Genomic DNA, 12,290 nt, shown 5'->3' on the forward strand with positions numbered 1-12,290 from the left:
AGTTCTATTTTCGGTGTCTATCAGATGGGATTCACACCTCCCATTCCGGAGGGATTCTGGCCCCCATATGCCGGGCCCACCGTTATACCGGATCCGAACATGAGGCGTGCGAGGGAGGGTCGGCCGAGGTCTACTCGTATACGAACCAACATGGATGATGCAGATCCGAACCGCCCAAAGAGATGTGGCCTCTGCAGGCAACCAGGACATACTTGGCGAAGTTGTCCGCAGGCCGGACGACCCACAGTCACGGAGGGTAATAACTAGGAATGTTAGTTTGAATGTTTTTGTTTCTATTTACCATCATCACATGTATGTTATTTAACGGATCAACCAATGATTAGTAATGTTTGTCCGTATGTTTTTATTTCTATTACCATCAGCACATGTATGTTATTTAACTTAGCAACCAATGAACTTCGTGAAACTAAGTAATTTATTCTACATTTACAAAAAGTTTTTTTTCGTACGATACATATCTTTCAATTGTGGTTCTTATTATGGCTTTACGTTACATAACCAAACTACACCTTATCTCTAGGTGTCTGATAAAACACTAAATAACATGAAAGTAACTGCCGGGTGCACAAATACATAAAGGAAGCCATACATAACATTAATAGCCAAGTAAAAATACACAAGCTGACTACATGGCAAGAACAAATACACGTAGAACCCAGAATCATCGGAATAGGTGTGAACCAGTGAAACAACGGCGCGGAACCCGTGTCCTATGACCTCTCCGGATCAGTGGCTCCTCATCCTCAATCGAGTCGGAATCGTCCTCCGAAACATCCGCTGTAGGCGGCCTAGGGGGAACATGTACTGGTCTGGATGACGACGGGCCGGCAACTGAGTGTGACCCCAGAGTATGTGCGGATGTCGGCGTCCCACCCAAGGCAAAAGTCTGCACAGGAGGCACCGTGGCAGGCTCGTTCAGATCTACATCTAAAGGTGCCTGTGTCCCTGTCGTCTGATGCCACCCTCGTGAAGCATCATCCTCCTGCATGATGGTACGGATATCCTCAAGGAAATGTGGTCTACCGAACTCCGCCACTAAACCGTCACTAGCAATGAAGTCTGGAAACATAGAGTTCGGACTGACCCATGGAGTACTGTCCTGAAGTGCCTGATCATCACCGGGGACACCAACGAAATAATCTCCAAGTGGTCCACATCCAGGCCCAGCGTCAGTGTGCGTCGACGGATCTCCCATACCAGATCCATACCACTCACCATCATGCCCCCCCTGCTGGGGCCTGTCAACCCCGACAGCCTCACCTCGTCCAGCTGCATCTCTCACAGGGTGGTGGATATCATCTCTAGCATCAACTCCCCTCCTCCTACGTCCACCACCACGTCGTCTCCCTCGACCCCTACCTGCGTCCTCAACCTCATCCATGCCATCATCGAGCCAGGCATGCTCTCGCTGGCTACGACGTGTGCCGACTCGAGCTCGCCTCTCAACATGACGTCTGTCAGGAACATCGTGGACTAGGTCCATCTCAGGAACTCGGCCTGGACCCCTCTGAGTCGCCTCACCCGGAATAGGAAGACCTCGTGGATCGCCCAAGTACATCTCTGGCGACAGGAATCTCTTTCCATGCTGATGCCACCATGTCAAGAACTCATGCGAGGGGCCGGGGTCGGCCACAACGTCGAACTGTAAAATGTGATCCGCACGCTCCTGCCAGTGAAGATGCCAATCAGCTAGCTGCGCCGGGAACCAACAGTCACCTCCTCTCCCGTCCTTCGACATCAAGAAGTCTATGTTCAGGGCGGGACGCGGTGGGGGCTGTACGCCGCCAAACTGCGGTAGCACTCTATCAACCTGATGCCACTCAACAACCGCAAAATATATCAAGGACGTCACACACCGCCATAACATCGTATGCCGAGGCTCCAATACCTCCGGATGGACAATCTGGATGACGTCGAGTGCGCTATAGGGCATCCATATGAACTGTAAACACCATAAACATTCTATTAAAAGTCACTCTTAAACTTTAAAAACTTAAAGACTGACTAGCTACACATACGGCTGATGGTACTTACATCCCGAGGCTGTAACAGGTCGAGCTTCAGGCGAGCCATCTGAACCCTAGGCCCCTTGTTGCTAATCCCAGGATTGTAATCAGACCACCTGCGAAATAAGTAAAGGTTTATAATGCATTCGTGAGTCATACTAAAGTGAATACCATAACGATACGTAATACAAAAAACTAAACGTACCTCGAGGCAAGGGGCCAGCTAAACGCATCATACCGGGAGGGCCTAAAGGAAGGAAACCTCCAAAAGATCCAAGACTGCAGTAACTGTAGCGGCCCAGCTAACTTCACAACATGTCTGTTAGCGACTCTGCACATGCATCGGTACAACCATGCGAGCGCCGCCGACCCCCAACTGTAGCCACCCATCTCATCGAGTCTAGCAACAAAGGGTAGCCATCTGATGTGTATACGATTGCCGGACTTGTCGGCAAACAGCTGCGTCCCCAACAACATCATGATATAGGCACGGGCAAAGCGCCTAACTGTCTCCTCGTCGGCCCCTGCGGGACACTCTCCAAATGTCTCCTGAAACCATGTACAGTTGACTGCGAATTTTTGAACTTAGTTTTCAGGAGGCAGGACACCAAGCAACTCATGGAACCACGTCCAAGCTGGCCTACCACCCTCAATGTATAGGTGGAAGTCTGTCAGGCAACCACTAACGTAATGACCGTCCACCGGCAACCCCAGCTGGTATGCGACGTCCTGAAGGGTGATGGTGCACTCTCCAAACGGCATGTGGAAGGTATGCGTCTCTGGACGCCATCTCTCGATGAATGCACTGACTAAAGGCTCGTCTAGTCGGAACCATCTGTCGTTCAACCTCGCTAGATGGTACAAGCCGGCCATCTGAAGATACGGAACGTACCTCTCATCAAGCCACATCCCCTGCTGCTGCCTAACGCTGGATATGCAACGCTGAGGCTGGACAGAAGATTAACCGCATAATTAGAACATTTTCAGAAACCACTGACATATGCAACTCATATCACAAAGAACAAAAATCACTTCCCCAAACCGCTAACATACGCTAAAACCACTATCCAAAACCATTAAAAAAAACCGACCTCAAAAACGGGTAAAACAAAAACCGGTGACAAAAACCAGTGACAAAAACCGGTGACAAAAACCGGTGACAAAAACCACTGACAAAAACCGCTTGCCTATACCACTATCATAAACCGCTAGCACTAACATAACCCACTATCAAAAACCATTAACAAAAACCACTGGCCCACACCACTTTACTAAACCACTACACTAAACCACTATCCTAAACCACTAACAACAACATAAACCACCATCCTAAACCGTTAACAAAAACCACTACCATAAACCCACTATAACATAAACCACTAACATAAAACCACTTTCATAAAACCACTGCCATAAACCCGCTATAACATAAACCACTATCATAAAACCACTTTCATAACATAAAACACTATGAACAGCGCAACATCATAGACCACTAACCTCGTCGTTGATCACCCCGGCGATATGAGCAACTCCATCCAGACGGTAAAGCCTCCCCGGATCGTCTCCCATCGCCTGAATATGCCAATCCGGTGAATCTCGGCCCAAATGTTGGTCGTTTTCTCTGGGATTTGGTGGGGTATGAGAATGACAAAGTGATTCGAATGAACTTGGTTCGAACCCCTTATATAGGCAAGTTCAATGTAATTCGAAACGAATCAATTCAAATTACTTAGAGTAGCCAAAATCACATAATTCGAATCAATAAGATTCGAACTTCTCTCCCTACTCCTTCTCCTAGTAATTCGAATTAATAGGATTCGAACTTCTCTCTCATAATTCGAGTTAAGTTGACTCGAATTACGTGGGTTTAGTGAGTTGGAGTAATTCGAATTCAATCAATTCGAATTACATACATATCTAGTTCGAAACCTATTGTTTCGAATTACATAAAAATACGTTCTGGTGGAATATTGTCTCAATTTTTGATTTGGCGGATATGGGTAATTTTGATGAGCCCTTGGCTCATTTGAGTTTTTTACCCTTCTTTTTATGCAATTTGAAATTGGTTTTGCTCGGTTTTTGTACCCAATAATCTTCACTGCGCAGCCCTCTTTCAAACGATATCGCTCATTTGTTTGTATCTATCTTATGCTATTATGCCTCAAGATTCTTATAATACTTTCTTTATTTTTCATCAAACATTGCATGTGCTTTTTATTCTCCAAATCAAAAGGTTTAAAACCGCCGCAGATTTTTTTTAAATTCACGGACCAAAATTGCGGTGGTTCTGCAACCGCCGCAAATCAATTATTTGATCAGCTGTTATGCCAACAGTTCTGTAAACCATTGCAAAATTAAATCTCCATGCCCTAAACCGCAATGCTTGTGGAACCGCTGGTATACTGTTTTGCGGCGGTTTTCTAAAAAAGCTGCCGCTATTCGGCGTGTCTCTTGTAGTGAAGGGTTTTTTCATAAACGCATGAGGAAGGTGGTGGGGGCGCGTTGTCAGATGCTGGAGGCAAATTGTCTGCTGTCTGGACACGTGTCGAGCATGCATGTGTGTTAGGTTAGGATTTAGTGGTGTTGCACTCTCCTTTTCTATCTTTTCTACGACTCACTAACAAAGCAAAGATGATCCATGCCTATGGTTTTTTTACCCACTTTCACTTTTACCTTCACCTTTTTCACCATGACTTAGTTTAACTCAGATATAAAGAAAATTTTACTCCTCACCATAGAAGACAAAAGTTGAAGGAAGAGAAACGGTAGCACGTAATCTCACTAAATATGAAGAACACATTATTGAATTTTTACATCATCCAATATATGTAAGTTAATTTTTTAATATTAGTTATGATTAGTTTTAGTGTTAATTAGGGTTGATTAGTGTTATTTAAAGACTTATGTTTGGTATATTAGTATTAATTAGTGTAGTTTAAAAATTTAGTTTAGTTAAGATATTTATTATTGCTGCAGTAATTTTTTTAATACGTTTATGTATAAAAAGATATATGATTATTTAAAATGTTACAGTATGTGAAATAATTTTTTAATGTATGTAGAATTAATAATAAAATTGAGATGATTAGTTAAAATAGTATGTGCTATAATTTTTTTTAAAAAGAACAATATTCTATTTGTTTGTAATAAAAATTTATATATGAGAAGATGAGAAGAACATTATGTGAGAATTTTTTTAGGCATTTATTTAAATGAGTGAAAAACAAAAAAGTGGTAATTTTTAGGGTTTGGGGACATTTTTATTCATTTTAATATATTTACGATGAGCGATATATGTGATTAATTTTTTAATATACTTTATTATATTAATATATATGAATAAATTTTATAAATTTTGTTAACAATAAATTTATTATGTTGAATTGCATTAATATATTTTATGATTTTTTATATATTGACCTTGCAGTATTTTATCGAAAATGTTTTTGTTCAAGAGAAATAGTAATTAAAATAGATCATTTAATATTTACGTTTGGTAGTAAGTAGTATGATTGTTAGATTAATTTTTTTGAATTGTAGTAATGTATATAATTAATTGTGTAATTGTTAGATTAATTTTTTTTATATTGTATAGTATAAAATCATGTGATTTTCAAACTGTTAGGATTACTTATTCAAATATTAATTTCTATCTAGTAATTTTGCAAATACTTATAAATTATATGATATGCTGGAAATTTATTTTTTATTGTTAATGTTTATTTTTTTTTAGGGTTTAAAATTATTGGAACCTAAACATTTGAACGTGTTCGAATCTTAGGATCCAATTGCTGTTGAATTTTTAAATGAGACTGAGTTTGGATACATATCTCGCATTGGAAGAATATAAGAGTACTTGACAATGTTGACAGCCTTGGTTGAAACATGGCACTGAGATACACATACCTGATACCTTCCATCTTCCAACTGATAAATGCACGATAACTTTGTAAGATGTAGCAATAATTCTTGGTTTTCGAAGTGATGGCATACCAGTTTTAGGATTAACGATAAGCAATCACAGCCTCCTAGCGGATGAGTGCACGGATCAATTTGGGAGTGCACCCACGGAAAGTAATTGTCGGGAAAATTTCATTAAGTTGACGTAGCATAGGAAGTATAAAACTAATGTAGACTTTGATGTTGTTGCTATACAAAGATATATAAAAGCTCAAAATATGTTGTTATTTAATACAACATTTTCTGTGATAAATCTGGTACCAGAGTCCATTGAAAATTTCTACAGTTGCTCCGTGAATTCAATCGAATAAGTGAATTTAGTTGGAATTTGGCATGTCTTGTCCATCTATATCGTTCATTATGTCAGACAACACGTTTTCATTGCTCAAGTATAGATTTGGGAGTAGATGCCTTTACCAGCTCCGGTTCCTTAATCACCATAGTTTTCACTAGCTTGCTGATATGTGTTACTTTGTATAACGTGGTGCATATATGTCTCAAATTTATACTTTTTATTTCATTTAACTGATTTTACATAATAACTTAGTTACTTGAGTAATAAAATTTGTATTGACAGGTGGGTTGATTGGATATCTCCGTTAAATGATTATAGAAATTGGACAACAAGAAGGTTTAGGGAGTTACTGGACACAATGGATGATGTTGTTAGAGTACAAATTCATATGTTAATTGTCATTTAATCTTTATTTATATTAGCAATGTGTTTTTTGTCATGTTGATGCAGTTTGTGTGAGATTTATACAATCAATACAGGCTTTCTCCTACCTGGTTCCGGCCGATATCTGTCACGATGGACCGATATGGAATGCAACGATTCATTTGATCTCATTTGAATGCGTGGAGTAGCATCCCATCGACAGGGTGATAAGACAGTTCGGTATGTAACAAGGCATTTCGGGAGCCGCAAAGAATTTTGGTAGTGCGCATAACAATGTCTTGACAGGTCCTAAAAATTTGAATTGGATTGTAGCACTAAGTGGATATGAATATGGTAAGACCGATATGATCGCTGACTTAAAGATCTTAATCTAGTCATTACTTATGATGCGTTTGAGTTTTATATGAGTTGGTATATAAGTGAATTTTTTTCGTCACTTGCTATTGGCCGAAGACAATACTCCTAGTGAACAACCAACATCGCCACAACCACAGTCACAAGTACAACCACAACTAGATCGACAGCAACAAGTGCATCAAGATTTTGGAATGTCGTTTTCTCCTCAAGTGGACCAACAACAGTTCTTTATCTCTAAAATGTGAACCAAATTTGGAGGTTATTTTATAATACAGATCAATCACAATGAGGTAGTTATTCATGTCAATGTCAAATCCTCCGACATCAAGACAATTGGCCATTTGAAGTGGTGCCTAGTTGTATGTCTTTATATTCGAGACTTCACATGTCATCGATGTCTGGGCATTTTGGGCGGTCGATTCCCCTTTGACTCAAGTAGGAATAGTCTTGGTCGAGGAGTTGAATTTGTTGATCCCATAGGTACTAGTGAGAGCATACCTCGTTTGGATCTTAACACAGTTGTAACGACAATTCAGGAAGAGGTCGAAGCAAAGATCGAGGAGCCAGAGGCAAATGTCTTTATACGCACCCTAATGAATGCTCCCGTGACAAGGAGGATGACAGTGATGATAATGATGATGATGACGACAACACTGATGAAGATGATCATGATCATGATGGGATGTGGAGGATGCATGTACACCCGCAACAGATATTTTTACTTGCTTTAACTTTATGTAAGTATAACTTTATAGTGATGTCATTATTGTTGTGTTTCATTGCATAGATGCTCCATGTGCTCATGATAAGAGTTACGATTTACGGACTAATCCTCCACGATGAAGCCGTAACCACTTTACCACGGCAACAATTAAAAAGAATGTTGGAAAAACATGAAGAGTATGGCAAAGGCTGTGAAAAAAAAATTAGCAAGTAGTGTCTCCTCGTTTGGTTTGACATTGTTAGGACTATGTTGTTTTTTGTATCATCTTTATATTCATGAATTATATTCAACTTTATTCTTGTTGTAGTTTGTCACTTCAGAGAATTTATTATGGTAAATTAAACTATGTTAAATTTGACTTATTAAACATTATTTTGCTTGATTTGTAGTTAAAGTGATGCTTCACACGCTGATTTAAGCTATACAAATATTAAACAACAAATTCACAAGAATTTTCATACATAAATCTTACTCTTTTAAATGTCTGAAATAAAATTTGATCATTATAATATATTTTGAAACTAACTCTATCACCTATTTTTTTATTAATTTTATTAAATAAGATACAAAAATAACAAATATATCAGAAAAACAAAAATAGAGAAGAAGAATAGGAGGAGGAACAACAAAAAGAATATAAAGCCTTGATCCTTGAGTCCTTATTTGTAGTAGATTCAAATTTTTTATTTTTTCCTAACAAATCACCCTCACCGTCCGTCAAGTCGCCTCCCTCTTTTCTTCTTTTCGAATTTTTTTTTTCAGCCATGTAATAATCACCCTTTTTTTGGTCCTCCTCCTGCTACCTACAAATCGCAGACAGCTATTTTTACTTTATTCCAATATGCCAATAAAACACAGTTGCATCATAATCGCTCGTAACACCAAACTTCAACCACTACTAAAAAAATGAGCCCCAAGAAATGTGGCATCTTTTCCTAACCGCTTTTGTATTTTGTAATTTTGTTTATTTTGATGCCGACAGAGGATCTGGCAGTAGTACGCATGCCGTTTGATTCTTGTTAAGTTTTAGTGTAAGCAGAATTTTAAAAGATTTTTTTAATTATTGGAAATTTCAGAAGCGTATTGTTCATTCTTCATTTTGGAGACATGTCCTTAACACTAACCATATATCCAAACAATGTAAAGAAAAGTAATCTGATTGGGAAAACATGTATGGCACATAAAAGTTTCCATATTTCTCCATTAAAATATACATACATACATCACGTAATGTTGAAATGTAAGTACGTTATATGGACACAATGAAGGGAAGCTGACAACTACGGTTTCTGAAAGAAGAGAGCCATCAAGCAATCACTTTTACATACACATTAAGAAGAAATATATACAATTTGCTTAAATCTCCTTTCAAACCCCCATTTGTGTATTCTTGTTATAACCAAAATGAAAAGGGGGAAAAAAGCGACCCAAGGTAAAGTAAGTAGTGACTCCTAGACTATCTGTATGTATGAAAGGACCATAATCTCTCTTCAAATCTGCAACAACTGTGGAATCAGCTTGAAGAGAAAAGACATTTCCTCCTGCGAGAATTTAGGATTTGACTTCACCTGCAACTTCCCCATCCCTTCTATTTCAGCCAAGCCCTCTTCGCCACCCACCGCATTGTTGCTCACTGGCTTTATCATATTCGCAACGGCCTCTGTTATTTCTTTCACCAGATCAACAATCACCCCATCAATTCCCATAAGATGTTGCATGTACACTGCCTCAGGAACATTGCTGCAGAAAATTACATTCACAAAAATAATGTGAGAACAAGAACAGGAAGTAAAAACAAAGGCAAAACCGCGGAATCGTAGAGAAAAAAATGTTAGCATACTTTAGTTTTCCGTAAGTAAGAAGGCAAAGCGAGGACTCCTTGATCTTGCTTACAACTCCGGGGTTCCTGAAAACTCCTTTGATCTCAGAGACAATTCCTTGCAAATCATTCTCCAAGCAGAGCTTCAGGGCCTCCTCTAAAGAATTCCTTCTCACATCCTCATAGATTTCACATCCTCCGTTAGTCAAGAAGAATACCTGACACATAATCATCAGATTAAAATCCAATCAAAAAACATGTCAAAAGGTAAAGAAAAAAAATTCTTAAGTACAATGAGAATATCAAGAGGGCTTACAGGGTAGGTGCTTTGCAATTTACGAACAAGTATTGCAGCATCTGGCTGAAAAGTAGAGAATATGATAGGCCTGTCCTTGGCATATTCAAACACAATCTGCACAACCGTTCACAGCTTATTATAATTTGTTCCATACTTCCTTTAATCAAAGAGCAACTGAGGTAAAACCGGTTTAAAGATTGGCAAATTCAGCGTGACAAAGTACTACTTGAGTCGACATGGAGTTTACATGAGTGGCTAGAGCTTTAGAATAGGTTTTGTGAAATTCTTATAAGGGACTTTTATAATCATTCTTAGTATTATTACTTCCGTCTTTTTCGATGTACTCTTTTGGACAAAAAAAAAACACTAGTCGTTTTTGGTGAATAATTATCAATGTTTTTAGCGACCAACTCGGAAGCAACTTTTCAGAGGGTCAAACTAGTTAGTTAGTAATTATTTAATCTATATATATACCTTCAAGACAGCCTGAAGAACATGGACAAGATGATCTTGCTGGTAAACAATGTGGTCATCGAACTTAAGCTCAACGTTGAAACCTATAGAGGGTTCAACGTTGACAAAAGCTTCCTCGAGAGTGCAGAGTGGGTCATCCTTTTCAACGTCCCACTTGAGTATATTACCCTCCTTTGTTTTCCTCAGCAACTTTTTCCCTTCCTTTCCAGCCTCTCTCTGAGGACCGTACGAAAGGAACTCAGAGAGGGTTAGATCCGTCATTCTCGTCTGAAACACATTACCCTGAGAAAAAATTCAAGAGTCACAACTATTCAAAATAATAACAATATAAAGATATAAATAGATAATGGAGAACGGGAAAATGGAGAACTTACGTTCTCTTCGGAGAAGATGAAGTCGTCGTGGAAAATGACCGGGTAGTCATCTTTTGTCACCTACAAAAACACATTTCCGCTTTAACTTTCGTTTTTTTTTTTTTTTTACGTTCTTCATTTCAGCTTCGACTTCTTAAGCCAAGTCAAATTTTTATATTTTAAAAGAAAAAGAATCCCCACACAAAAATGGGGACACAAAAACAAACAAACAAACAAGCAGCCAATCAGTACCGATCCACCTGAATAATAGAAAGTGATAGAGCACAAAACCCATACCACACCGCACGGAAAAGAAAAAAAAAAGGGAAAAAAAACAAACAAAAGTAGATTCGTCTTTTTCTTTCAGTAGTTTCTTTGTAGAAAAGACAAGAAATAATAAATATGGCCTATTTTCCAGGAAATGCCACGATGCGAAAAATGCAGGGGCAAAACGGGAAATAAAGAAAACGAGTGGCATGTGTTGCATTAAATTGGAGAAAAACGCGGCGAGGGAGCGTCGTTTGAAAGATAAAGAGAAAAAAAAGAAAACACGAGAACACAGGGTTGAATTTCATCCATTCCTTTTTTTAATTTCGAAATTAAGAAAAGAAAAAACCAAAAATAGAAAGTAAAAGAGGTACCTGAACGTCGAATTCGATGAAATCGAGAGGGAAAGCAGCAGCGGCGTTGAAGGACATGATTGAGTTCTCCTTGATGGCTCTCATTCTCCGATCCGACGACTGCAACTGGTTCATGCCGTGTCCCCTGTGCCCTACCACCACAAACTTCGGCATCTTCAACTCACTCCGATTCATCTCCACTACACAGATAGCATTATAAAATTAATCAATATAATGATGCTTCTAATTATGAAAATTAATTAATATTGAAAATATATACCGTTGGAGAAGCGGGTGGCGTAGGCGGTCAAAGAGGCATTCTCTGTGACGTGATCGAGGGAAGGGACGTCGGAGACGTGAACGGCCTTGAGAGCCATTAGAGAATTAAGAGAGAGAAAGAATAGAAAGGGAAAAAGAAAAAGAAAAAAAAAAAAAAAGAAGGGAAGAGGAGAGTGATGCAGGGAAATTGCGCAGAGAGGTTTGTTATTTCTTGTCGCTTTGATTCAAAGAATGGATGGGGGTGGTATTTATTGCTTGCGAAGATTGAATGAATGCTTTGGAAATAACATAGACGGGATCTTCGCGCCGAATATTCTTCGTTCCTTATGTCATATGCTCTTTGGATATTCCTATCCAACGACCCTACTTTTTTTATTTTTCGTTTCGTTAGGTTGCTTTTTTGGACCGTGACTTGTCTGTTATCAATTAAATTTTTTTTTTATTTTTATTTAGTTTTTTACCAACAAGGAGTGAATATATGCATTCATTTCATCTTTCCCCTGTTCTAATTTAGCCACTGCCTGCCTTGTAATGCGTGATTTGTTAGATAATTTTATCCAAACAGGATGAAAATTTTGTTAAAAGCGATAGGATTAAAAACATAAAAAACTTACTGAGTTACTTTTTTCTTATTTTTAAAATTAGTTACTTTTTTATAAATTAAATGAAAGTAAATTAACGTTAACACGTACTATCT

General features: G+C 38.6%; 1 protein-coding gene across 1 annotated transcript; it reads right to left on the reverse strand.

Annotated features, from left to right (window-relative positions):
* Window positions 1–8,924: 8,924 nt before the first annotated feature.
* Window positions 8,925–11,982, reverse strand: SRG3 (senescence-related gene 3). Its single transcript, XM_016306721.3, has 7 exons — window positions 11,595–11,982; window positions 11,336–11,514; window positions 10,716–10,775; window positions 10,342–10,623; window positions 9,886–9,981; window positions 9,591–9,787; window positions 8,925–9,490 (listed from the first exon to the last, which is right to left on the reverse strand). Exons 1-7 carry the CDS (start codon window positions 11,689–11,691, stop codon window positions 9,241–9,243), a joined length of 1,161 nt encoding a protein of 386 aa, XP_016162207.1. The 5' UTR covers window positions 11,692–11,982; the 3' UTR covers window positions 8,925–9,240.
* Between the last annotated feature and the right edge of the window lie 308 nt (window positions 11,983–12,290).

Source organism: Arachis ipaensis, chromosome B6 (genome assembly GCF_059453495.1).
Source record: "Arachis ipaensis isolate K30076 ecotype BB chromosome B6, ASM5945349v1, whole genome shotgun sequence".
Lineage (NCBI taxonomy): Eukaryota > Viridiplantae > Streptophyta > Magnoliopsida > Fabales > Fabaceae > Arachis > Arachis ipaensis.